Source organism: Oncorhynchus gorbuscha, linkage group LG07 (genome assembly GCF_021184085.1).
Source record: "Oncorhynchus gorbuscha isolate QuinsamMale2020 ecotype Even-year linkage group LG07, OgorEven_v1.0, whole genome shotgun sequence".
Lineage (NCBI taxonomy): Eukaryota > Metazoa > Chordata > Actinopteri > Salmoniformes > Salmonidae > Oncorhynchus > Oncorhynchus gorbuscha.
The window spans coordinates 24,015,426-24,041,806 of NC_060179.1; the positions used below are offsets into that span (position 1 = coordinate 24,015,426).

At 42.7% G+C, this 26,381-nt stretch overlaps 1 protein-coding gene across 2 annotated transcripts in view; it reads left to right on the top strand.

The window, feature by feature from the left end:
• Nucleotides 1-26,381, top strand: part of LOC124039676 (TGF-beta receptor type-1-like) — a 56,132-nt gene that overhangs the window by 23,588 nt on the left and 6,163 nt on the right. For both annotated transcript variants that reach the window (XM_046355896.1, XM_046355895.1), the window contains exons 2-6: nucleotides 785-1,033; nucleotides 18,699-18,935; nucleotides 20,643-20,873; nucleotides 21,416-21,583; nucleotides 24,147-24,303. In XM_046355896.1, coding sequence (XP_046211852.1) covers nucleotides 785-1,033; nucleotides 18,699-18,935; nucleotides 20,643-20,873; nucleotides 21,416-21,583; nucleotides 24,147-24,303 — 1,042 coding nt within the window. The remainder of the gene's footprint in view (nucleotides 1-784; nucleotides 1,034-18,698; nucleotides 18,936-20,642; nucleotides 20,874-21,415; nucleotides 21,584-24,146; nucleotides 24,304-26,381) is intronic.

A 26,381-nucleotide genomic window follows, 5' to 3' on the forward strand; every position in this document is an offset into this window, starting at 1 on the left:
CGACAGGTATAAATGAGGGCTGCAAAGTGAGAACAGATTTTAATTCCCAAAGTCTCATTTTGAAGTTGGAAGTACTACAGGTCTCTGTGATAGGCCTAGGCCGCTCCATCCTGCTCCAAGTTATACCCACTCAGCTATAGCAACACAACCATACCATTAGACTAAACCTTTGGCATAGAGGGAGAAAGAAGTGTAATAATAGATGAAAGAGAATAAATAAAGAAAGAAGTGTAACCATAGTGAGGGAGAGGTAGCCTGGATAGAAAAAGGTTGAGGTTGAAGCAACTTAAACTGACCCAGCTAGGTTCATAGTAAATCTGTAGGTCTAAACCATCACAAAGCTCTTGGTGTTGTTGTGAGAACACAGTCACTCTTGACGACGTCTCACGTTTCATCTGCAAGTGTTCTGGCTGCAAACGGGCTGAGCAGGAAGGAAGTTGACTACGGGGAAGTGAGACTGTGGGTGGTGAGGTGGCTCACATCACCTCAGTGGGCTAGCGTTGTTTTGACGTTGTTGACTTGTTGTTTTTGACTAGTGTAGCAGACTGCATTGAGGTTTTTCTGTGCTGCACTGTAACTACTTATTTGTTGCTTTTATGGTAACTGCTACACACACAGTGAAATTGCGCTCTTGTATTATAGCATGCACTCTGTTCAGTACCTTTTCTGGGGAAGAAAATAAGTGGTAAACTCTCCTTTGTCCTCATGTTCCCTCCCACTCTCTTTCTTTCTACCTGAATCTCTATGTTCCCGCTCTCTCCTTTCTCCTCCCACCCTCTTATAGCCTTGCAGTGTTACTGCCAGCGATGCCTCAACTCCACGTGCACCACGGATGGCCTGTGCTTCGTGTCCGTCAGGAAGTCTGGCAGCAGCATCACTGCCGAGAGCAGCATGTGTGTCCCAGAGAACGAGCTAATCCCGCGTGACCGCCCCTTCATCTGCGCACCCTCCACCAAGGACGACACTGGCATCTACCCCATGTGCTGCGCCACCGACTGGTGCAACAAGAACCCCGACCTCAGCGTCTTCCCAGGTCTGTCCCTTGTGTGTGTGTGTGTGTGTCCCATAAATGCACACAGTAAACTAAGCACAAGCCTTTGCATTTATAAGGGCTAGACTGTAGGCCTCAGGGTTATTTTTACATGGACTGTTCTACTGTACTGTGGAGTACTATCTAGGGTCCTCAAATTCAAATCTGGACCACAAAGTAGAGCTGGGCGATATGGCTAAAAAAAGAATCTACATTGAGATAAGTTGCCCAAATTGACATGAAAACAATAACTAGAACGTTAAGTTTCTAACGTTAAAACCTCTTGATACTACCCATCCTGGGTCCGGGAGCGTAATCCTCAACTGACACTAATTAGCATAACGCAACGGACATAAATATTACTAGAAAATATTCCTATTCATGAAATCACAAGTGAAATGTAATTGAGACACAGCTTAGCCTTTTGTTAATCACCAGGTTATCTCAGATTTTGAAAATATGCTTTACAGCCAAAGCAAGACAAGCATTTGTGTAAGTTTATCGATAGCCTAGCATAGCATTATGACTAGCTAGCAGCAGGCAACCTGGTCATGAAAATCAAAAAAGCAATCAAATTAAATCGTTTACCTTTGAGCTTCGGATGTTTTCACTCACGAGACTCCCAGTTAGATAGCAAATGTTCCTTTTTTCCTAAAATATATAATTTTTGTAGGCGAAATAGCTCCGTTGGTTCTTCACGTTTTTGCTGAGAAATCTACCGGAAATTGCAGTCACTACAACACCGAAAAATATTCCAAATTAGCTCCATAATATCGACAGAAACATGGCAAATGTTGTTTATAATCAATCCTTAAGGTGTTTTTCAAATATCTATTCGATAATATATCAACCGGGACTGGTGGCTTCTTAGTAGGATAGAGAGAAACAATGGCCGCATTTGTCCTTTACGCACAAAACACTCTGAGAGACTTCAGCTGACCACTGACGTAATGTTGACGTTCAGGCTCATTTTTTAAAATAAAAGCCTGAAACTATGTATTGTGACACTAGACACATTACGGAAGCCATAGAAAAAGGAATCTAGTTGATATCTCATTCACTGCTCAATAGGGACGCATAGGAACACAGAGCTTTCTAAATAGGAGTCCCTTCCTGATTGGATTTTTCTCATGCTTTCGCCTGCAATATCACTTATGTTATACTCACAGACAATATTTTTACAGTTTTGGAAACTCTAGAGTGTTTTCGATCCTAAGCTGTCAATTATATGCATATTCTAGAATCTTGTCCTGACAAAATAGCTGTTTACTTTGGGGATGTTATTTTTCCAAAAATGAAAATAGTGCCCCTAGATTCAAGAGGTTATTAATATGCACCATTTAAAAAATATATATAAACCTTTTTAAAGTTCTATTACTACTAGTTTGATGGTTGTTGCCATCAACTGTCCCATTAACGATCACCCATATTAGCAAACTTATTTAATTTCAAACTTCACATTTCTCTAGTATTTAAGCTACTTATCATAATGAATGATATCAGAAAAAGGCCTGTGATAAGTGGCCGGTGTCGATCATTTTCGGCTTATTGTCCCAGCTCTACCACGATGCTAGTTCAGCTGCTTTTTTCTTCTTCCCATCCAATCAGGATGAAGATGGTTTCATATGGGCCTAGTGTGTTTCCCCTTACTGCGGCAATGAAAATGCTGATTATTAATTTCAATTCCTTACTACAGTCCTCCAGCCCAATCACAGGTAGATCTTCGGATATAGGCAAATCAGCTATTTTCTTTAGTTGCCTTTTTCTATTATACAGTAAAAAGTGATGTTAAATTAATTGTGTTTTATTGAGTAGAGATGTGAATACAGGGATGAATAGTAAATGTTGGTATTTTTCACATGTTTCTGTGCAAAAATATTTGGTCAACTTTTTGGGCTCTCACCAGGTCAAATCAAATTTTATTTGCCACAGGCACCGAATACAACGTGTAGTAGTAAACCTTACCGTGAAATGCTTGCAAGCCCTTTACCAACAATGCAGTTTTAAGAAAATAGACTTAAATATTAAGACTTATAATAACAGTTAAATATTTGCTAAATACGCTAAAGTAAAAAAGAAACAAACTACAAATAACAATAAGAAGCTATAACCAGGGGGTAACTCTACCGAATCAAACTTTTTAAAATTCACCTTTTTTTTTAACCAGGTAAGCTAATTGAAAACAAGTTCTCATTTACAACTGCGACCTGGCCAAGATAAAGCAAAGCAGTGCGACACAAACAACACACATGGAATAAACAACCGTACAGTCAATAACACAATAGAAAAAAAGAGTCTATATACATTGTGTGCAAATGGCATGAGGAGGTAGGCAATAAATAGGCCGTAGTAGCGAAGTAATTACAATTTAGCAAATTAACACTGGAGTGATAAATGAGCAGATGATGATGTGCCAGTAGAGACACTGGTGTGCAAAAGAACAGAAAAGTAAATAAAAACAGTATGGGGATGAGGTTGGTAGATTGGGTTGGCTTTTTACAGATGGACTATGTACAACTGCACCGATCGGTTAGCTGCTCAGATAGCTGGTGTTTAAAGTTGGTGAGGGAAATACAAGCCCCCAGCTTCAGTGATTTTTTTTTTTTGTGTTTAAAAAAAAAAAAGTTTTTTTGGCCATTCGTTCCAGTCACTGGCAGCAGAGAACTGGAAAGAAAGGCAGCCAAAGGAGGTGTTGGCTTTGGGGATGACCAGTGAGAGATACCTGCAGGAGCGCGTGCTACGTGTGGGTGTTATCGTGAGCTGAGATACGGTGGAGCTTTACCTAGCATAGACTTATAGATGACCTGGAGCCAGTGGGTCTGGCGACGATTTATGTAGCGACGGCCAGCCGACTAGAGCATACAGGTCGCAGTGGTGGTGGGTGCTATAAGGGGCTTTGGTAACAAAACGGATGGCACTGTGATAAAGTGCATCCAGTTTGCTGAGTAGAGTATTGGAAGCTATTTTTTTGTAGAGGACATTTGTTGAAGTCGAGGATCGGTAGGACAGTCAGTTTTACACGGGTAAGTTTGGCTACGTGAGTGAAGGAGGCTTTGTTGCGAAATAGAAAGACGATTCTAGATTATGATTTTGGATTGGAGATGTTTAATATTTTTAATAATAGTTTCTGGTTTAATAATAGTCTGGAAGGAGAGTACGGTCTAGCCCGACACCTAGGTATTTGTAGTTGTCTACATATTCTAGGTCAGAACTGTCCAGGATAGTGATGCTAGCTGGGTGGGTGGGTGCGGGCAGCGAACGGTTGAAAAGAATGCATTTGGTTTTACTAGCGTTTAACTACTTACGGCTGAAATCCCGTTAACGGGATCGATTTGACAACAGCCAGTGAAAGTGCAGGGAAAATCGCAGTTTACATTGGCGCGTTGTGTTCAGTAATGTTTTGCTTCCAAAACATCCGGTGATTTTTGCAGAGAGCCACATCAATTTACAGGAATACTTATCATAAATGTTGATGAAAATACAAGTGTTATACATGGAATTAAAGATATACTTCTCCTTAACCTCTTACCTCCACCCGACACGCAGGCGTCCCATCTAGACATCTGGAAATGCAAATGCGCTACGCTGAATGCTAATAGCACTCGTTAAAACTCAAACGTTCATTAAAACACACATTGCAGGGTACTGAATTAAAGCTACACGTGAATCCAGCCAACAAGTCAGATTTTTAAAATGCTTTTCGGCGAAAGCATGAGAAGCTATTATCTGGTAGCATGCAACACCCCTAAAGACCCGCACGGGACGTAAACAAAATAATTAGCATAGTCGGCGCTACACAAAATGCAGAAATAAAATATAAAACATTCATTACCTTTGACCATCTTCTTTGTTGGCACTCCTAGATGTCCCATAAACATCACTATTGGGTCTTTTTTTTTATTAAATCGGTCCATATATAGCCTAGATATCGATCTATGAAGACTGTGATCAAGGGAAAAAACAGCGTTTTTATAACGCAACGTCATTTTTTGAAATTCAAAAAGTCGACGATAAACTTTCACAAAACACTTCGAAATACTTTTGTAATGCAACTTTCAGTATTAGTAAACGTTAATAATTGATCACGGGGCGATTTATATTCTATAGCTCTACGTCTTGAAATAATGTCCGGATAAATCTCAACCAAAATATCCTGTCGGAGACCGGAAGAAATGGGCTGTCTCTTGTCCGTTTGACCAAGAAATAAATCCTAGGCAAATGACAAGACTGTTGACATCGTGTGGAAGCTGTAGGTATTGCAACCTCGGTTCCAGGTAATGTGGTTTCTATTCAACAATACATTCAAGTGGCGCATTGATAGCTAGCTAGCTAATAAAGTAACTAGCCTAGTGGTTAGAGCATTGGGACAGTAACCGAAAGGTTGCTAAGATCGAATCCCCGAGCTGACAAGGTAAAAATGTCGTTCTGCCCCTGAACAAGGCAGTTAACCCACTTTTCCAAGGCTGTCATTGTAAATAAGAATTTGTTCTTATCCTCTCTGGGGTAGGTCGGGCGCTTACGTCCCACATGGCCAATAGCCAGGGAAAATGCAGAACACCAAATTCAAATACATTTCTATAAAATCAAACTTTCATTAAATTACACATGCAAGAGAGCAAATTAAAGCTACACTCGTTGTGAATCCAGCCAACATGTCAGATTTCAAAAATACTTTTCGGCGAAAACATAAGATGCTATTATCTGATGCCACAACAGTAAACAATGAGAGAGTAGCATATTTCAACTCTGCAGGCGTGACACAAAACGCAGAAATAAAATATAAATCACGCCTTACCTTTGCCAAGCTTCTTTTGTTGGCACTCCTTTGTCCCATAAACATCACAAATGGTCCTCTTGTTCGATTAATTCCGTCGAGATATATATATATATACATACATACATTTATTTATTTGGCGCATTTGATCCAGAAAAACACCGCTTCCAACTTACGCAACGTCGCTACGAAACATCTCAAAAGTTACCTGTAAACTTTGCCAAAACATTTCAAACTACTTTTGTAATCCAACTAGGTATTTCTAGATGTGTATATAATCGATCAAATTGAAGACTGGATGAATTGTGTTCAATACAGGAGCAATACAGGAGCAAAACAAACTGACGCTACTTTTTCTGGTTACACGCCTCTATCAAAAGGTACACATGAAGTGACGTTCGTTCTGAGCTATGGTACTTCTTCATTACATAAACCAATTTCTACAAACTGGTGACATCCAGTGGTAGCGGTAGGAACTGCAGGAAAGTTGAATTCTGCAATCCACATGGAAACATATTGAAAAGACTGACTTAAAAATAAAGAATCTGAATAGTTTGTCCTCGGGGTTTCACCTGCTAAATAAGTTCTGTTATACTCCGACATGATTCAAATCGTTTTAGAAACTTCAGAGTGTTTTCTATCCAATATTACTAATAATAATATGCATATATTAGGATCTGGGACAAAGTAGGAGGCAGTTCAGTTTGGGCACGCTATTTATTCAAAAGTGAAAATGCTGCCTCTCCCCAAACAGGATAACTGACTTGCCGAGTTAAAATAAAAGGTTAAATAAAATGTTAAGAAGCAAAGTGAAAACAGCATTGTCATCAACATTATTCCATGTGCTGCATTGATCATCCAGACTGAACCAAGTGTCTCGTGGTTGAGTAACGATAAATGCGCTCCTTAAGTGAATGGGGTGTGGCTAGGTCTGTGTGGAAAGTGGCACGGAGAGAAAGAGCGGAGAGAGATGACTCAAGTAATGAAGTAAACTATAAAAATTGACATTACACATGGTGTAATCACATTTAACAAACCAATCATTGACATACCGGTATAGAAGGTAAATTAAAAAACCCAAACCGGTCCCTGCATCAAAACCGGTATATCATTAAAATACGGTATACTGCCCAGCCCTATCTCACATAAGTGTTCCTTTTATCCAAGTGGGAAAGGGCAGTGTGGAGTGCAATTGAGGTTGCTTCATCTGTTGGGGTGGTATGCAAATAGGAGTGGGTCTAGGGTTTCCGGGATAATGGTGTTGATGTGAGCGATGACCAGCCTTTCAAAGCACTTAATGGCTACATAAGTGAGTGCTATGGGGTGGTAGTCATTTAGACAGGATACCTTGGCATTCTTGACCACTATGGTGGTCTGCTTGAAACATGTAGGTATTACAGACTCAGTCAGGGAGAGGTTGAAAATGTTAGTGATTACACTTCTCTTCTGGTTGCACATTTATAATATGCTGGGAGAGCCGCTTCTGGATGACCCTTTACTTGCATGCTTATGGCCTTAAATAGCCTGTTCAGTGTGGTCTTACTGCCAGCATCGGATGGTGCTGGTAAATAATAGTACGAATAATATAGATAGTGGTGTCTACAGCTTATCATTTTTTATTGATTTATTTTACCTTTATTTTACTAGGCAAGTCAGTTAAGAACAAATTATTATTTTCAATGATGGCCTAGGAACAGTGGGTTAACTGCCTGTTCAGGGGCAGAACGACAGATTTGTACCTTGTCAGCTCGGGGATTCGAACCGGCAACCTTTCGGTTACTAGTCCAACGCTCTAACCACTAGGCTACCCTGCCGCCCCAATGAGGTTACTTGTACACCGGCAAAACCTTGATTAATTTAATATTAGAGATTGCGCAACAGCTGTTATTGACAAATAGACACAGATCACCACCCCTCGGCTTACCGGGGGTACCTGTTCTTTTGTGCCGATGCATGGAAAACTGTATATTATCCATGGTGTCGTTCAGCCACGACTCGGTGAAACATAAGATCTTACGGTTTTTAATATCTCGTTGGTAGGATAGTCTAGAATGGAGCTCTTACGGTTTATTCTCTAGTGATTGCACGTTAGCCAATAGGATGGATGGTAGAGGCGGATTACCCACTTGCTGACAGTCTCACAAGGCACCCAAATCTGCGGCCTCTGTATCGCCCTCTGCTCTTCAAGTGAATTATGGGAATTTGAGCCTGGTCCTGAAGCAGCAGTAAATCCTTTGTTTTAGGAAAAACATTTTTGTCCGGTTCGAGATGAATAATCGCTGTTCTGATATCCAGGAGCTTGTTTCGGTCATAAGAGACGGTAGCAGAAACATTATGTACAAAATAAGTTACAAAAATGTGGAGGGAAATTACTCAAAATAGAGCAATTGGTTAGGACCCTGTAAAACGGCAGCCATCCCCTCTGGCGCAATTATTTACAGTTTGCGTCCCTGGTTTAAATATTCCAGTCCACATGGTGGCTGTAGCTTATTTGGATTGCCCCTGTTGTCGCAAATGTAAGCTTACTAGCAAGCTGCGCTAATTTTGTTGCTAGATTTTCTTTGGTCTCTGGGTAGAAAACTCTAGCTAGCTCAGCCAGCCTTTGGCTAGGCCTTCAGAAGCTGGACAGAAGGCCTCTTCCATTCAACTGTATTTTTAGAGCGACAGGTTCATTCCACTATCACATTTTGACTTGCAATGGGTGTTTAAAAAAAAAGTGACTAGACACCTCACTACTGAGAGCGCAAGAGCTAATGAATTCATATTACAGAACAGGAGGCTGATAAGCAGCTAATACAGATGGCGGCAATACACCTAATAGGTTGTTGTCTTCCATAAAACCTTGAAGAGAGCACAAGAGAAAATAATCAGTAAGCGGTAGTTTTCCAACACTAATGCAAGTAACGGTAGCTAGCTTCTTTTGTAGTAGTGTGACAATGGCGACGGCGGCTGCAGCAGCTGCTTTCAACTTCAATGTGGATGTTGTTGCTAATTTGTTAGCATCAGCCTTTTCAAAATCAAATTTATTTATATAGCCCTTCTTTCATCTGCTGATATCTCAAAGTGCTGTACAGAATCCCAGCCTAAAACCCCAAACGGCAAGCAGTGCAGGTGTTGAAGCACGTTGGCTAGGAAAAACTCCCTAGAAAGGCCAAAACCTAGGAAGAAACCTAGAGGAACCAGGCTATGAGGGGTGGTCAGTCCTCTTCTGGCTGTGCCGGGTGGAGATTATAACAGAACATGTCCAAGATGTTCATACATGACCAGCATGGTCAAATAATAGGTCTGGGACAGGTAGCATGTCCGGTGAACAGGTCAGGATTCCATAGCCGCAGGCAGAACAGTTGAAACTGGAGCAGCAGAATGGCCAGTTGGACTGGGGACAGCAAGGAGTCATCATGCCAGGTAGTCATGAGGCTTGGTCCTAGGGCTCAGGTCCTCAAAGCGAGAGAAAAAAATAATTAGAGAGAGCATACTTAAATTAGTTTACAAATTATATTTTCTGGTGACTTGCACTGTTTTTTTGTTGCAGAGTGCTTTCGGAGTGCTTTCGGAGTGCTTTCGGAGTGCTTTCGGAGTGCTTTCGGAGTGCTTTCGGAGTGCTTTCGGAGTGCTTTCGGAGTGCTTTCGGAGTGCTTGCTGTTAGCTATCTCTTTAAAAAGAATGACTTTGAAACATTTTTGCATTTAAACTTTAGATCACCAGGTAGTGTGAGGAACGTGATAAAATACACTGCTCAAAAAAATAAAGTGAACACTTAAACAACACAATGTAACTCCAAGTCAATCACACTTCTGTGAAATCAAACTGTTCACTTAGGAAGCAACACTGATTGACAATAAATTTCACATGCTGTTGTGCAAATGGAATAGACAACAGGTGGAAATTATAGGCAATTAGCAAGACACCCCCAATAAATGAGTGGTTCTGCAGGTGGTGACCAAAGAGCACTTCTCAGTTCCTATGCTTCCTGGCTGATGTTTTGGTCACTTTTGAATGCTGGCGGTGCTTTCACTCTAGTGGTAGCATGAGACGTTTGGGTTGTAGACTCCAAGTGCCTCAGGTAGTGCAGCTCATCCAGGATGGCACATCAATGCGAGCTGTGGCAAGAAGGTTTGCTGTGTCTGTCAGCGTAGTGTCCAGAGCATGGAGGCACTACCAGGAGACAGGCCAGTACATCAGGAGACGTGGAGGAGGCCGTAGGAGGGCAACAACCCAGCAGCAGGACCGCTACCTCCGCCTTTGTGCAAGGAGGAGCAGGAGGAGCACTGCCAGAGCCCTGCAAAATGACCTCCAGCAGGCCACAAATGTGCATGTGCCTGCTCAATCGGTCAGAAACAGACTCCATGAGGGTGGTATGAGGGCCCGACGTCCACAAGTGGGGGTTGTGCTTACAGCCCAACACCGTGCAGGACGTTTGGCACTTGCCAGAGAACACCAAGATTGGCAAATTCGCCACTGACGCCCTGTGCTCTTCACAGACGAAAACAGGTTCACACTGAGCACATGTGACAGAGTCTAGAGACGCTGTGGAGAACGTTCTGCTCCCTGCAACATCCTCCAGCATGACTGGTTTGGGGTGGCATTTATTTGGGGGGCCGCACAGCCCTCCATGTGCTCGCCAGAGGTAGCCTGACTGCCATTAGGTACCGAGATGAGATCCTCAGACCCCTTGTGAGAAGATATGCGGTTGGCCCTAGGTTCCTTCTAATGCAAGACAATGCTAGACCTCATGTGGCTGGAGTGTGTCAGCAGTTCCTGCAAGAGGAAGGCATTGATGCTATGGACTGGCCTGCCGGTTCCCCAGACCTGGGAATGCATCTCTCGCTCCATCTGCCAATGCCACGTTGCACCACAGACTGTCCAGGAGTTGGTGGGATGCTTTAGTCCAGGTCTGGGAGGAGATCCCTCAGGAGACCATCCGCGACCTCATCAGGAGCATGCCCAGGCGATGTAGGGAGGTCATACAGGCACGTGGAGGCCACACACACTACTGAGCCTCATTTTGATTTGTTTTAAGGACATTACATCAAAGTTGGATCAGCGTGGTTTTCCACTTTAATTTTGAGTGTAACTCCAAATCCAGACCTCCATGGGTTGATGAATTTGATTTCCGTTGATAATTTGTGTGATTTTGTTGACAGCACATTCAACTATGTAAAGAAAAAAGTATTTAATATGAATATTTCATTAATTCAGATCTAGGATGTGTTTAGTGTTCCCTTTATTTTTTTGAGCAGTGTATATTTGCAATGGTTGATGTCACACAAACTACTGTGACAATACCTCACGGACGGGTTTGGTTTGCAGACCTTGCGAACAGCAACCATAATACTTGTGGACGTTCTCCCTTCACTAAAGGATAGTTTAACAAATGGATCTTTGTTACTGGTTTGTAATAAGGAAAATGATGCACACACTTCAATATGGCAGAAGTCTGTGTGTTGTGATTTTGGATGGTGAGATGGCTAGCAACAATGACTAAAAGCTGCCATGTGGGGAATCGTAGGTGGCTCGTTTCAGCTAACTTTATCTTGTTCTTGATAACATGTCTGGTTTTAACTGTTGCATCAATGCTAATATGGTAAAAGTTCAGTAGCTAGCTAATCATCGACTGTAACAATGTATTTGAAAGACAAGTGCACATTTTGTTTTCAGTAAACATTGGAGACTACATTTTATTTACATGTTATCAGCAATCTAAGCCAAATCTTTCGGTTTTCCCCCATACTTCCGGACATGTTGGTTTTGATGCTAAACAACCAACCTGACTATGGGATAATGGAGAGTGAATGTAATTATTTCTTCATCTTGCTAGATGGCGTGGCAAAGCATTTAGTGTTGTGTGCATTGTGCCTCATTTGTTTCATATGAAATGTGTATAACTTCCTGGCTCAGTTAGCTAGCTTGCACATTATTAACCTCTTGGAACTACCCATCCCAGATCCTGGAGAATTGTCATCAACTACACCAGGGGTGTCAAAGTCAAATGGACGGAGGGCCAAATAAAAAATTTAGCTACAAGCCGAGGGCCGGACTGTTCGAATGTTCATTGAAAAATTTTTAAATGACGCATATAGTCTAGTGAACCTAATTGAACCTACTGAAAACCTAACAAATATATTCCAATATGATCAGATAAATAAAGCAATATTTTCTTATGGCTCTGTCAGTAATCTTTAATTTTCAACAGACACAAAAGACAAATTTCCTTTATATAAAAATCCCCATAACATGAACATTAAATGAAAGAAACCGGTATTCAAGGCACCATCAGTAGCCTATATTTTCTATTTTAGCAAAAGTGGGCTAAATTTACTTCAAAGAAAAAAACAATAATAGCAATTTTCTATCATCCACTCAACTGAAATATTTTTAAAATATAATTGGATTGAAATACAATAAAATAAAGTGCAAAAATCTATTAATCAAAAACAACACTTTGTTTAAGGAGAAGTAACATGCAGTGAAAACAAATATTAAACTTTAACTTTTAAACTTGAACTGAGTAAAAACTCTAAATATGTGATTGCACAGTAATGTTCACTTGTTTGAGGTTGAGGGTGATACTTGGTGGTGTCCCATCTTTTCCACAAGTTCATCAATGTTCGGGGTAAGGCTCTGAGCTTAGGAAATCCTCAGAATTGAGTGGAGGTGTTCAGCAGTAAGTCGACTTCTGTGTGATGTTTTGTTCAAGTTCATCAAAGAAAACAGTTGTTCACACAGGTATGTGCTGCCAAACATAGACAACGTTTGAGCAGCCTGGATGCGCAGCTGGGGCATTGTGTCGGGGAGGAAACGGGCGAACTCCGCAGCACCCACTGCCGCATATTTTGCCCTCAGTGCATAATTGCATTGGAGGTCAATCAACTCCATTTGGAGGTTTGGTGGTGAGCTTTCCACGTCAACAGCAAATGGGTTACCGAGCAGTTCCAACCTGCTTTTTTGTGCTTCAAAGTCAGCAAATCGGCGTCGAAAGTCAGCGGCAAGCATACCTATTTTATCAGCCAACTGTGCGCTCGGGAACGCACTGGTAGAGAGCTTCTCTTTCATGGTCTGGCAGCTGGGAAAGTGGCTCAAATTTTCTTTCCGCATCTGCGTCTCCCACAGAGTCAGTTTGGTTTTAAATGCCTTCACTGTACTGTACATATCAGAGATGACACGATCCCGACCCTGCAGCTGCAAGTTCATTGCATTCAGATGACTCGTAATGTCACACAGAAAAGCCATTTCACACAGAAACATTTCGTCTCGGAGTTGTGTTGTCTTTCCCTTTGCTGTCCAAGAACAGACAAATCTCCTCACGAAGCTCGAAACATCTTTGAAGCACCTTTCCCTGGCTTAGCCATCGCACCTCTGTGTGATAAGGCAAATCACCATGCTCCGTTTCTAACTCCGTCAGAAATGCCTTGAACTGGCGGTGATTCAAACCTTTGGCTCTGATAAAGTTAACTGTGCGCGTGATGATGCTCATTACATGCTCCATTTTCAAGGCTTTACCGCACAACGCTTCCTGGTGTATGATACAATGATAAGCTGTCAGCTCACCTGTCGCGTTTTCCTCTTGCATCTTTTCCCGTATCTTCACCCCCAGTCCGCTCCTGTGTCCACACATCGCAGGTGCTCCGTCGGTTGTCAAACCCACGAGTTTTTCCCAAGGCAGCTCCATCTCATTTACACATCTTGACACCTCTTCATACAAATCATGCCCCGTAGTTGTGCCATGCATAGGACGTAAAGCCAAAAACTCCTCTGTCACGCTTAGGCTGGAGTCCACTCCGCGGATGAAAATTGACAACTGGGCAATGTCAGAAATGTCGGTGCTCTCATCCACAGCCAAGGAATATGCAATGAAATCTTTTCCCTTTTTCACAAGCTGCTCTTTTAGATTGATGGACAACTGGTCTACTCTCTCGGCAATGGTGTTTCTGCTCAGACTCACATTTAAAAAGAGTTGCCTTTTTCTGGGCAAACTTCGTCACAAACTTTAATCATGCAGTTTTTGATGAAATCCCCCTCTGTAAATGGCCGGGCTGATTTAGCGATCTCTTCTGCCAAAATAAAACTGGCCTTGACAGCAGCCTGGCCTTGTGATTTGGCTTTTTTGAACAGAGCCTGTTGAGATTTGAGGCCTCGTTTTAATTCCTCTGCCTTTTGTAGCCTTTGTTCCATGTCCATATTCTTGTTTTTGTCCGCGTGTTTCGTTTCATAATGTCGTCTCAGATTATACTCTTTCAGTACCGCCACACTTTCTCCACACAGAAGACACACAGGTTTTCCAGCTACCTCCGTGAACAAATACTCCGACTCCCACCTTGTTTGAAACCCCCGGTTCTCAGTGTCCACCTTCCGTTTTGCCATTTTTGATGGGTATCTGAAAGTTAATTTTACTGTGATGCTGACAACTGCTGTGCCAATAAATATTGAAATGAAGCAGCCTACTGCTCGGTGCGTCACCGTTGCATTGTGGGAAATGTAGTATTGGTGCGTGTAAAAGATCTGCGGGCTGCCGGCTTGCTGCGGTCTGCGGGCCGGTTCTAATAACAAATCAAGATCATCCCAGGGGCCGTAAAAAACCTTCTCGCGGGCCGGATGTGGCCCGCGGGCCTTGACTCTGACATATGTGAACTACACTAATTAGCATAGCGCACCGGTCAAAAAATATTACTAGAAAATATTCATATTCATGAAATCACAAGTAAAATATAGTGAAACAGAGCTTAGCCTTTTGTTAATCACCCTGTGAGCTCAGATTTTGAAATTATGCTTTAAGCAAAATCAAGACAAGCGTTTGTAAGTTTATTGATAACCTAGCATAGCATTATGTCCAGCTAGCAGCAGGAAGCTTGGTCACAAATCAGAAAAGCAATCACATTAATCGTTTACCTTTGAGCTTCGGATGTTTTCACTCACGAGACTCTCAGTTAGACAGCAAATGTTCCTTTTGTTCCATAAAGATTATTTTTATACCCAAAATACCTCCGTTTGTTTGTCACGTTATGTTCAGAAATCCACCGGAAATGGCGATCACGACAATGTTGGAAAAAAAATCAAATGATATCCATAATATCGATAGAAACATGGCAAACGTTTTTTTTTATAATCAATCCTCTAGGTGTTTTTCAAATATCTATTTGATAATATATCAACCGGGACAATTGGCTTTTCAGTAGGAGCGAGAGGAAAAATGACAGTCTTTTACACAAGAATCACTCAGAGCCCTCAGCTGGCCACTTACGCAATGTAGTCGTTTACGCTCATTCTTCAACATAAAGGCGTGAAACTACGTCAAAATGCTGTAGACACCTTAGGGAATACGTAGAAAAAGGATTCTGGTTAATATCCCTTTCAATGGCCTATAGGGGTACATAGGAACACAACGGTTTCAAAATAAGAGGCCCTTCCTGATTGGATTTTCCTCAGGGTTTCGCCTGCAATATTAGTTCTGTTACTCACATACAATATTTTTGACAGTTTTGGAAACTTTAGAGTGTTTTCAATCATAAGCTGTCAATTATATGCATATTCTAGCATCTGGTCCTGAGAAATAGGCGGTTTACTTTGGGAACGTTATTTTTCCAAAAATAAAAAGTGCCCCCTAGTTTCAAGAGGTTATACTGAACCTAACAAAACAATCCTTCTTTATGCACAAAACCCTTTAGCTAGATGTAAAATATATATGTAAAGACTTTATTGTTTTAGTTCGAAGCATTCTAATGAAAAGGGGGTGGATTACGTCAGGGGAAGTGCTCCCCCCCCTCTTTTTACTCCCCCACATGGAAGTTTGTGCTCTCTGATTGGCTCAAAGTCAAGTTCTTGGCAACTGACAAGCATTGCGAAGTAGAAACGGCAGGGTCGTTGGTACCCGTTCAGTACACAGCAGGGACGTATCTTGCTATAGCAGGAGAAAGCACAGGAGGCTGTTCCAAGTACCTATCGACAGTTGTCAGATTTCTCGGTCTGTCATGTACCATTGAATGAATCATGAGCGTCATCACACACAGACACACAGACACACACACACGCAAAGTCTTCAGTCCTAATTATGTTGTTACCTTGCCAATCCTAAATAGCCTTACCCATCAGTTATAAAACACATCATTACGACTGCCCTCTGTGCACAGAAATCATAGAATTAGGACAGAAATAACTGTCTTGAGATTGCCATGTAGGTAGAGGAGAGGATTTGAACAACCCAAAACCCTGTTTTTAAAGGATTGACCTAGGTTAACCTATACCCGTCTTGCTACACTAGGATAGGGTAAGTAATCCCTCTCACCCCCCCCCCTTTAAGATTTAGATGCACTATTGTAAAGTGACTGTTCCACTGGATGTCATAAGGTGAATGCACCAATTTGTAAGTCGCTCTGGATAAGAGCGTCTGCTAAATGACTTAAATGTAATGTAAATGTACACTAAGCATAGCTTTCTGTATAGGAATTAAAACATTTATATGCAACAGATGGTTGCCCACGCAGTGTAGTGGCCCTGTTTTTGGCAAAAGGTCGATTTTTCTCCAAACTTTAACAATTCTGTCGCAGTACAAAGTAAGCCCACCTCTGCCCTTTTAAGTGTTGGCCGAAAGCCTTGGACCAGAGAACGCTCTGCTCCAGGACTTTAATGCACAACTTCAGCGCACCCCACACTTGACCCTTTTCGTTTGATTATTTTCCTAGCTTCCCCTGCGACATTTACAAAATTAACCGCTCATAGTGTGTCATTGCAGGAGCACTTTCTGCCCCCCCCTTTTTTTTTTTGTTGCTGGTTTTCTAACTATTAGAGGAGGTTGAGTGGCCAACACAGTAGGAGCCTTTTCAGATAGTCTTGTGGTCAAAACAACATTTTACTGTGGCCTTCAGGCCAGAACAGCTTCTCTTCCATCACTATTGATACAGCTAGAGCCTTGAGCCCCAGTGACTCATCCTATAGGCATGTGACTATACTGTATGTACTGTATCGACCTATGAAAGCGTATTAACCATTGACTTGAAGACATTGGTGACACTGGCATATGACAAGCCATGCTCTTCCTTCTGTCATCGCCTTCATATATTCAATGCTTTTTGAGGAAAGGGACCAAAGAGTCAAGACTGTAAAGTGGTCAGATGTTTTTGAAAAGGTTGCTGGGGAACACTGGTGTGTGGGTATTCTGTTTTAAATGTACTTATAGGGTTATCCATACATGTCTAATCCAGCACTTGTTTTTTTTTATAGGGTTATCCATACATGTCTAATCCAGCACTTGTTTTAAATAATGGGTGTACATCCAGCATTAGGCTCACTTCGTGTCAACCAAAGGCTCATTCGCCTACTCTATCCTGGACCCCTTTTCACACACAGCTTTGAAATTCTCTTGGGTCCAATTCAGACGTTTTTAACAATTTAAGTACCATACTGTTATTTTTTTGCAATTAAAATGGTGAAGAATAAACAAATTCGTGATGTACCGATATGACATTTTTGGCCGAAACCGATATCTGCTGTGTACTACTCCCTTCACAGAACAGCTCAAACTGGCCCTAACCAGAATAGCAAGAGGGGGAGGACCCGGTGCACAACTGAGAAAGAGGACAAGTACATTAGTGTCTAGTTTGAGAAACAAACACCTCACAAGTCCTCAACTGTCAGCTTAATTAAATAGTACTCGTAAAACACCAGTCTCAACGTCAACAGCGAAGAGGCGACTCCGGGATTTTGGCCTTCTAGGCAGAGTTCCTCTGTCCAGTGTCTGTGTTAATTTTCCCACCTTAGGCTTTTATTTTTATTGGCCAGTCTGAGATATGGCTTTTTCTTTGCAACTCAGCCTAGAAGGCCAGCATCCTGGAGTCGCCTCTTCACTGTTGAGACTGGTGTTTTGCGGGTACTATTTAATGAAGCTGCCAGTTGAGGAATTGTGAGGCGCCTGTTTCTCAAACTAGACACTCTAATACTTGTCCTCATGCTCAGTTGTGCACCGGGGCCTCCCACTCCTCTTTCTATTCTGGTTAGAGCCAGTTTGTCTTGTTCTGTGAAGGGAGTAGGCCACCGCGTTGTACCAGATCTTCAGTTTCGTGGCAATTTCACACATGGAATAGCCTTCATTTCTCAGAACAAGAATAGACTGATGTATTTCAGAAGAATCGAACCCACAAATGCTGATGCTCCAGATACTCAACTAGTCTAAAGAAGGCCAGTTTTATTGCTTCTTTAACCAGGACAACAGTTTTCAGCTGTGCTAACATAATTGCCAAAGGGTTTTCTAATGATCAATTAGCCTTCTTGGATTAGCTAAGACAATGTGCCATTGGAACACAGGAGTGATGCTTGCTGATAATGGGCCTCTGTATGCTTAGGTAGATATTCCATTAAAAATAAGTTGTTTCCAGCTACAATAGTCATTTACAACCTTAACAATGTCCACTGTATTTCTGATCCATTTTATGTTATTTTAATGGACAAAAAAATGTACTTTTCTTTAAAAAACAAGGACATTTCTAAGCAACCCCAAACTTTTGAACGTGTAACACACACACACACACACACACACACACACACACACACACACACACACACACACACACACACACACACACACACACACACACACACACACACACACACACACACACAGAGAGAGAGAAATCACATTTTTGGCTGTACTGGACCTTTTTTATATAGTTACTCATTTAGATGGAACAATTTGTAAAGAATGTCGATAGTTACCGAAGTAAATTAACAAACTCCCATTGTGGACAAAATACTCATTATTAAAAATAAATGAATTTATGTGCCCGTGGACATCTTTTTCTCTACGTCCAACCAGAGATGGGCCTAAAACCAAACCCAACACGGTCTAAAGAAAAACAGCTGTATCTAGCTCCTTTTTTAACCCCTTCTCTTCCCTCCTACCCGTAGTGCCGACGGTGAAGCCGGTTCCCCTGGGGCCTGTGGCGCTGGCAGCGGTCATTGCGGGGCCTGTGTGCGTACTGTGCTTCGTGCTGATGCTGGTCTTCTACATCTGCCACAGCCGTGCGGGCGTCCACCACCGCGTACCCAACGAGGAGGACCCCTCCATGAACCACCCTTTCCTCAATGTGGGCTCCACTCTCCAAGACCTCATCTACGACATGACCACCTCTGGCTCCGGCTCTGGTGGGTTAGGTAGCCATGGGGTGAGGGGGTGGGGATGTGTGTGTGTGTGACTGTGTTGGGGGGGTCTCTGTTCATGCAGGACTGCTCATGTTTCGTTATATTATTTAATATATATTTTTTTCTGTATTTGTTTGTTTGTGTTAATAGATCCTTTTGTGTGCCTCATCTGCTCCGTCGTGGCCACTCGTGTTGCGTTGCTTCTTTGTTTGGCTGTGTGTGTGCAATTGAATGAGCGTGCGCAAGCTTACCAGCATGCGTCTTGGTGTGAGTGTGTGCCAGTGTGAATAACTGTGTGTGTGTGTGTGTGTGTGTGTGTGTGTGTGTGTGTGTGTAGCTACAGAACTGTGCTTAGAGACACACTCTGCTGTGAGACGATGGGGAGATCGAGCCAGGGAGAAGTGACTCCCGCCCTCAGTGAGTGTGTAGTGAAGGCAGCCGTTATCTTATCGGTCCATCTCTAGCTCAGATGAGCTCAGCCTTAGCTGTGGCGTAATGGAAGCGCTGCGGCCCGTGGCTCTATTGACTGGGCGGCGCTAACACAGAGCGGCTGTAAAGCTGCTCTCAACTCCAGACGCCAGCCAAGGGACGTGGTGAGAGAACTGGCACGCGGAAACCTTGTCTTCTTGTTCCGACCAGCAATTAACAGCTCACTATCAGGACTGGCAGAGAAATCCACACCTCTAGGATACCTGGATTTGATTCAGGATCAACTTCTTGGGACTTTTTGTGCGAAAGTGTGAATATATTTTTTTGTTATGATTTGTAGGATTTTCCATTATAGGACCAAGTTGATTTGCACTTTCTGCAAGATATCAAAACTGGAGGACCAGTTAAGTCCACAGTCTAACTGAATTTAACAAACCTGTCAGTTGCTCCTTTTTTCCGGCTTTTAGAGTGGATTTTTCGTTTTCAGAATGGGATCTTAAATTACCCAGCTTAATGTTTTGCTCTTTGTCGAAGCAGGTGGATAAATCCACAGTCTGCCTGAATTAAGTACACACGGACAAAAAGTATGAGGAGCACGGCGCAGACGAAAGACTTTTTCAGAAGTACGATTTAGGGGCCTGCTATAGTCATGGAAAAACCAAGGCACTCAGTCCACTCATGCAGCATGTAGACTAAAATATTATTTTCCACGATGTCACGGCACACATCTAGTGAACATCAGACCCTGCTAGGATGATAGTGACCCCATCTGTCTCCTCTCTCCTCATACAGTTAGCTAGCCCACCACAACCTACGCTCGGTTTGGCTTCTAATGGCCCTGATCTCCGTGGCCTCTACAGCCTGACTATTTCTGCTGCTGCTGCTAGTACCTGCGGCTTTCAACTTATCAACTCCTCCCTGCAGGCCCCACAGTAAATAGCTGATGGTCCAGCTGGTGAAATTAAAGAGAGCGATAGATATATTTACCCAGGAGCACAACTCTGGCCTGTTTGTGACGGTTTCAGTTTCAATATGCTTAAGGTTTTTAAAAAAGAAAAAAGAGAGAAAAAAAAGAAATGCATTTGCTGAATATTGTCTGAAAAGCCGCAGCACAGACAATTAGCCAATCACTTTATACACTGAGGTTAGTTCCTGGTCATTTTCATGACGTCGTCCTTTGGATTACTTTCTCCTTAAGCAGCAGTTGTTACGTATGTACATTGCTAGCGAGTGACCAGTCTCGTTTTGTAGCGCATTTCTAAACCATCTTCTTCCTCCCAGGTCTGCCCCTGCTGGTTCAGAGGACCATAGCCCGGACCATCATCCTCCAGGAGAGCATCGGAAAGGGCCGCTTCGGTGAGGTGTGGCGGGGGAAGTGGCGAGACGAAGAGGTGGCGGTCAAGATATTCTCGTCCCGTGAGGAGCGCTCGTGGTTCCGCGAGGCTGAGATCTACCAGACAGTCATGCTGCGTCACGAGAACATCCTGGGCTTCATCGCTGCTGACAACAAAGGTACGACCAATCACAGCTCACCTCTAAAGAGTAGAACTACTTTTGTAGGGGTGCTTTTTTATTGTTTTTACTTGCCGGACCTTAAGATTTGTAATGCCCCTCTATTAGGGTTTAGGATATGGTAGACCGTGCTGGTGTGGGCTTGTAATGGTTTGATTATCATGATAAAGGTTCACTCCAGCATATTTGGATGCAGTCTAGTGATCTCAGTGCAGAATCCCTGCTAGAGAGCCAGGGGTAGGTGTGTGTGTTTCTAGAGTCGGGGCGGTAGTTGTGCTCAGTCCAGCTGCTCTGAGCTCTCTCTGACCATCTGCAGGTAACATTACATTGCTCTGAGGAGAACCAACTCACTGTGTTCATTAACCCCTCCCTCCCGCTCTCTCTCTGTCGGTCTTTCTCTCTCTGTTTCTGTCTTTCCGTCACTCGGTCTTTCTCGGTCTGTCTGTTTTTTTGTTTTTCTCTCACTCATCTTACTCTACTTTATCTCTCTGTATATGTATCCCTCTGCCCTCCCTCTTTCTGTTACCACCTTCTCTTTCCAGATAATGGGACATGGACCCAGCTGTGGCTGGTATCAGACTACCATGAGCATGGCTCTTTGTTTGACTACCTGAACCGCTACACCGTCACCGTGGAGGGCATGATCAAACTTTCCCTGTCCACTGCCAGCGGCCTGGCCCACCTCCACATGGAGATCGTTGGCACGCAAGGTGAGTAACAGCTATGTTGACCAATCACAGTCAGTGACTGGTGACAGCAACACCCACCAATCAGCGACTGAGGACTTTACTCTTTGTCAAGAGATGGGAGTTGGAACATTTGCCTTTTGGCTTCACGTAGAATAGTAATGTGTTACAAACTGTGTGTAACGTAGCCACCAAATGACATGCATACAATACTTCATACGTAAATTTGTACTCTAGTCATAATGTTCACACATTAGGTTTGTATCATGTGCATAGAAAGAGGAACTTGGACGTTTGACTATGATGACAAGCAGGTCCACTCTCCACTGTAGGGAAACCCCACTCTATATCTGTAAATAGATGTTAAATCATCCCTGTCGGGCCTCTGTAGTTGATCTCCTGATTGCACACTACCTACCTAGTTATTATTCCCTATTCTTCCCCTGTGTCTACCTCTCTGGGGTTTTCTTTAATTTTACTATTTTCTACATTGTAGAATAATAGTGAAGACATCAACTATGAAATAACACATATGGAATCATGTTAAAAATCAAAATACTTTATATTTGAGATCCTTCAAAAAGCCACCCTTTACCTTGATGACAGCTTTGTACACTCTTGGCATTCTCCCAACCAGCTTCACCTGGAAAAAGTCTTGAAGGAGTTTCCACATATGCTGAGCACTTGTTTGGCTGTTTTTCCTTCACTCTGAGGTCCGACCCATCTCAAATGGGCTGAGGTCGGGTGATTGTGGAGGCCAAATAGCCCTTACACAGCCTGGAGGTGTGTTGGGTCATTGTCCTGTTGAAAAACAAACGATAGTCCCAAAATTCTAAATAAATTACTACACACAGCGTCTCACAAAAACACGGCGGTTGGAACAAAATATCTCAAATTTGGACTCATCAGACCAAAGGACACATTTCCACCGGTCTTAATGTCCATTGCTCATGTTTCTTGGCCCAAGCAAGACTTCTTATTATCGGTGTCCTTTAGTAGTGGTTTCTTTGCAGCAATTTGACCATGAAGGCCTGATTTCATGCAATCTCCTCTGAACAGTTGATGTTGATGTGTCTGTTACTTGAACTCTGAAGCATTTATTTGGGCTGCAATTTGAGGTTAGTAACTCTGATTAACATGTCCTCTGCAGCGGTCCTCATGAGAGCCAGTTTCATCATAGTGCTTGTTCTTGCCATAATATGGACTTGGTCTTTTACCAAATAGGGCTATCTTCTGTATACCACCCCTACCGTGTCACAATACACGCATTAAAAAGGAAAGAAATTTCACAAATGTACTTTTAAGAAGGCACACCTGTTAATTTAAATGCATTCCTGGTGACTACCTCAAGAAGCTGGTTGAGAGAGTGCAAAGCTGTCAAGGCAAAGGGTGGCTACTATCTAGAATCTCAATATAAAATATATTTTGATTTATCACTTTTGGTTACTACATGATTCCGTATGTGTCATTTCATAGTTTTGATGTCTTCACTATTATTCTACAATATAGAGAATAGTAAAAAAAGAAAAAGAAAAACCCTTGAATGAGTAGGTGTTCTAAAACTTTTGACTGGTAGTGTGTGTATATATACAGTTGAAGTCTGAAGTTTACATACACCGTAGCCAAATACAGTTAAACGTTCTTTTTTTTATACTGTTCCTGACATTTAATCCTATTTTATTTATTTTTTATCCCTGTTTTAGGTCAGTTAGGATCGGCGCTTTATTTTAAGAATGTGACATGTCTGAATAATAGTAGAGTGATTTATTTCAGCTTTTTTTTTTGCGCATTCCCAGTGGGTCAGAAGTGTACATACACTCAATTAGTAGGTACACCTCCAATTGACTCCGGCTAATTGACATCATTTATCAGAAGGTTCTAAAGCCATGACATCATTTTCTGGAATTTTCCAAGCTGTTTTAAGGCACAGTCAACGAAGTGGATGTAAACTTCTGACCCACTGGAATTGTGAATGATAAGTGTAATAATCTCTGTAAACAATTGTTGGAAAAATTACTTGTCATGTACAAATTAGATGTCCTAACCAACTTGCTGAAACTATAGTTTGTTAACAAGAAATTTGTGGAGTGGTTGAAAAACAAGTTGTAATGACACCAACCTAAGTGTATGTAAACTTCCGATTTCAAATGTACCATATACAGGACCTTTATGGGTCTATTTTATTTCCTATCTGAAGATGCAGGATATGCAAATGCAAAGAGTGTGCTTTCAGCTGTTCAGTTTTTTCAGATCAGTACGGATACAAGGAGTAAGGAGAGGAGACCACTTAAGACTATTGAGATGCACCCCCACTCTCTCCACTCCTATGTCAAATACAATCATGTAGGCACCAGCGGGGACAGGCAGTCTTTGTCTTCATTTTTTTCTCCCCTCACTGTCCGACCTTTGCATCAGTGAGCTCTCAATCTAATTTCTCTCTTTTTTTGTCCCCTCTGTCGCTCTCTCCTCTTCTCCTCCCTTCCCTCATCTCTTTTTTTCTCTTTCCCACTTCTTCCTTCCTCTCTTCTCCTATCCCACTCTTCTTCCTTTCTCTCTTCTTCCATCCTTTCTCCCCCCCCAATTCCAGGGAAGCCGGCCATCGCCCACAGGGACCTGAAATCTAAGAACATCCTGGTGAAGAAGAGCGGGACATGCTGCATCGCTGACCTGGGCCTGGCAGTGCGCCACGACTCCGCCACTGACACCATCGACATCGCCCCCAACCACAGAGTAGGAACCAAAAGGTAACTGGACTCCCCATTTGGGCTCCGCTGCCCTCTTATGCCTGTTATTTGGGCTGACAATATGATATGACTGAGTCACCATGCCGGCTCTTTGATGTGGTTAGTGGAGACTTCAAACTACTCCCCCCTCGACGTTGGAACGGGAATCAAAAGGTAACAGGAGCCCTTTGGCGGCCATTCTGGCTCCACGAGCTGTCATTGGTTGTAATGATGTGGTGGGAGGTGGAGGTGCCTTGTAAACTGTTCGTCCATTCTGGCTCCAGAGTGCTGCCAAGCCCCCAACCACAGTGTGTGAAACTCAAAGGTAACTGGAGTCCCCAGGGGCGGCATCTTTCGAGTCGTCATTCATAGTGACTGGAGCCATCATCCGACTCCCAGCTCCAACAACTACTGCTCGCCGTAATGGGTGAAGGTGCATTGAAATCGGTAGCAGGTAGGGAAGGCGGAAAGGAGAGGAGGAGCACACGGCGTGAGTAATTACATGGAAACATGCTGCCCATACAAATGCGCCGTCTCTACCTCACTGCAGCAGCAACAGTGATGTTTTATGAAACCATGTCTTGTTTCAAAGTAGCCAGGCCAAAATACAACCATAGAAATGTTGAGGGAATTATTTTAAAGACTCATAATATGCCATTGAAACCAGCATTTTTCTCATGTTTTCTTGGTTTTTAAATCAATATTATTTTATTGTCCAGCAGCCAAAGGCATAATCCTAGTCCTTTTAGTAACCCATGTTGAGTCATCTTTAGATCTCCCCTCTTTCTTAATTTCTAAAATATATTTTAATATCTGTCACCTGAAACCGCTAGCGCGTGCCATTTTCCCAGTGATTGCATTTTGGAACGTTCATGCGGCCATATGCGCATTGTTGAGTTTATAATATGAAGAAATAAACTTGATCAACATTTTAAGCTAAATGGTCTGTTCTGTTTTATCAGCCTCTGCTTTAAAAATATATATACATTCTATGCAGTGGTTCATCCCAGAACTGTCCCAGGGTCTGTTTTGAACTGTAGACATTTTTTTTTTTCGGGATACACTTCATTTTTGAGCCCTTGAGGGAATTATTGTAGTATTTGGTTGTAATTGTAATATTTTATAGGCTACCAAGGGTAACCAACTATCCTCCAACAGAGCCTTAAAGGGGCATTGTTGTATTTTGAAGCAGACTTGAATAGGCAAAGAAGCCAATAGGTGTAGCCAGTATATTTTATTTTGTAAGGTGGTTCCTTGCATCGTACGATGATGTAAAAATGGTGTTGCAGACCTATTTTTTCTTTTCTTTTTTTGACAATTGACTTGAGCTTTTGGACAAGTAAAAGATATGTCCTACTTGTGAAGCCCTGCTAGAAACAAGTCCCCTGTCTTTCCTCCCCCCGCACTCATGTTTCATGTAGCATTGCCCTGGGGCTGAGGAATGGGGACTGTGGGCGTGATGGGGGATCAATACTGCAGAACCAATACTGAATCATAGATGGGGTGGGGGGTTGATGGCTTTACCACAGTTTACTATGGTCATTGTCAGTAGGTGGTGGAGCTGCATAGCGCGGGAGACCCCCTTTCTCTTTGGGGTGGGTGGTTGTGTTGTGGTCCTGGCTGGCTCTGTGTCTGTCTGTCTCTTCAGCTGGCCCCCTGGAATCTGTGGGGCTTAGTGAGGCTCACAGCTCTGGGACTGGGGAGGGAGATTAGGCCCAGCGCTGCAGCGCTAACACCCTTCCTTCCGGTGGCACCCAACTTTCCAGAGGGGAGGGTAGCCCCCTTCCCAAAACATTTGCTCTCATCTCCAGCTGGGAATCTGGGATTCCTTCTTAAGGAACAAAATGTACTCTATCTAACGACAGTATTAGAGAGATTGACCCAAACACTGATCTGTTAGTTTTGTGTTTGAGGTCTAACGGTGCAGGTGAGAATCTGGAGGAGGGGAAACTGATTGTCCATCTGTACCAGAGACTTCCAACCAGATTTGCTGGTTATCAAGAATGTTGTTCATCTACAAATGCTGAGGGGGACAATGTTTCATATCTCTCTGAGAAGCTGTGTTTGGAAAACACGCCTGGCGGCCTAGCAGAGGATAG